The sequence below is a fragment of the Seriola lalandi genome, unplaced genomic scaffold (genome assembly GCF_002814215.2).
Source record: "Seriola lalandi dorsalis isolate HSWRI2012SDOR001 ecotype SW California unplaced genomic scaffold, Sedor1 jcf7180002003159, whole genome shotgun sequence".
In the NCBI taxonomy this organism is placed as follows: domain Eukaryota; kingdom Metazoa; phylum Chordata; class Actinopteri; order Carangiformes; family Carangidae; genus Seriola; species Seriola lalandi.
In genome coordinates, this window is record NW_019473815.1 from 1 (window position 1) to 1,870 (window position 1,870).

The 1,870-nt window shown below is 40.9% G+C and overlaps 1 protein-coding gene across 1 annotated transcript; it reads right to left on the reverse strand.

The window, feature by feature from the left end:
- Window positions 1-332: 332 nt before the first annotated feature.
- On the reverse strand, window positions 333-1,123 carry LOC111666855 (neurexin-2-like; the record flags this gene model as incomplete). The annotated part of the gene is made up of 2 exons (XM_023422362.1): window positions 938-1,123; window positions 333-506 (listed from the first exon to the last, which is right to left on the reverse strand). Coding segments are annotated over exons 1-2 (322 nt in total), but the record flags the coding sequence as incomplete, so codon positions are not given.
- Window positions 1,124-1,870: the final 747 nt, after the last annotated feature.

Below are 1,870 nucleotides of genomic sequence, written 5' to 3' on the forward strand. Positions count from 1 at the left end.
GTTAAAGTAATGGCTACCTGGGGAGATGATTAAGCTTTGGCAGAACGCTGTGCTCTATTGAGATTTTTCTTGTTTGATTAGAACTCAAAAAAGCAGCTGGATTTCTTGACTGCAGAGTCATATTATTACATGTTCATGTGTATAATCAGAACTAATAAAACCACAAATTGTGTTCAGTGGCCAATCGTGTTAGAGTATTAAAAAAAAAGCTGTTTAATAGCATAACGAATATGGTGTAATTAGTTTTTAGTGAGCAGCGACTCTTCATCTCTAACCTGACAGTAGGAAATCTGACTGTAGGAATGATACGCAGGTGTTTCATATTTCCTCACCTCCACAGCCGCGCTCCACGTCTCCCACCTTGTAGAGGGCATCTGCCAGCAGGTCAGGGAGTCTTCCATTCAAGTCCACAGATGCTAGACAGCCCTTGTATCCTTCCCGGGATGCTATTAATCTGGGCAGGCTGCTGTACATGCTCTTCCCTAGACCACCAATGTACAGCTCCCCTGTAAGGAACAGGAGTTGGTTTAGAAAAAATAATTTCCCCATCAAGAGTTCATGTTGGTGCATGTTCTAAATGAATACAGTCAATATTACGCAAATATGAGCATTTACCCTCAGTGGCCACTTTATTACTTTATAGTCATAGAAGTGTTATTTTAATGATGTGTTTTAGCACTGACGTCTTTGTTAATGGTGGTGTTGTAGCAGACTGCGTTACATTAAGAGGTGTTTCCACTATTCTGTACTCCTCATCAGTGTTGGGGAGTAACTAGTCACTCGTAACAGAATTACATAATCAAATTACAAAACAAATGTAATTGTAATCTGTTACAGCTACTGAGAAAAAACAAAAATAGGAAAGCAAATCTCAACAACACAGCAAGTAGTCACTGTCACTTCTGGTAAGATACTTTTGATTGAGCAGATCAGATACCTTTTAAATCCAGGTTGCGGGCTCCATTGGTGTGTTGGGTGACAGTGCGGGAATCAATCTTAAGGATGTGCATATTGTTGTTGTCGCGGGAGATCACCACGTTGTGCCACTGGTTGTCATTGAGGGGTTTGTCAGAGTTTCCCTTCATTAGTGACGGCCCGTTTCCCAAGTCAAAAACATAATGAATGTACCTGCGGGACAGGACGACGCAGATGAACACGCTCAGTATTTATTTTTTTACTTAGTATTGACTTTCCACATGAGATATTTACAAAGTGGAATCACAAGGTTTAGGTGATTAAATAATTCAAACCCATTGTGTGAAGATGTGTGGGGTTGTCATGTGTTTACAGTATCTTTCAAATGATTCTGATGACATGCATGGTGGTGCAGCTGTGCACTGGTGTCTGCCAGTCTTGTTTCATGATATTACCACGGAGACAGTACAAAGTCAGAGATTTTCAAGTGCTTTGTTGTTGTTCAAATAAATAAACAGTGAATCAGTGTAAATACCCACGGTAAGGCTTTAGGCATAGCACCACGATATTAAATTTGATCAGCAGACACTGAGCGTGCACTGTCAAAAACTAAATCGTCTCTGAATCAAAGTTAAGCAACATCCATGACAAAGCTGCTACACTTCACAGATAATACTGAGCAGCCAGAAAACTCTGACAGGAGTGTTGGAAGCCATTTTTTTCGTCTGTGTTGTCTGTGAGAGCTTGAGCTGCAGGCTCCGGAGCCGAACAAGGCCTGCTGCTGCTGCTGCCTAATTACTGGTGGAGTGTCTGTGCAGGGTTTGACAGTGGGACGCTACGATTCTTGCTTTGCTTGCTCTGTTTTGACAAATTTTTTATGCTATTCTCTCTGTAAAATTTTTTGTTTTTACATGAATAAAACATTTGTGACTGAGTCAAGTTGCCAAATGTGCTT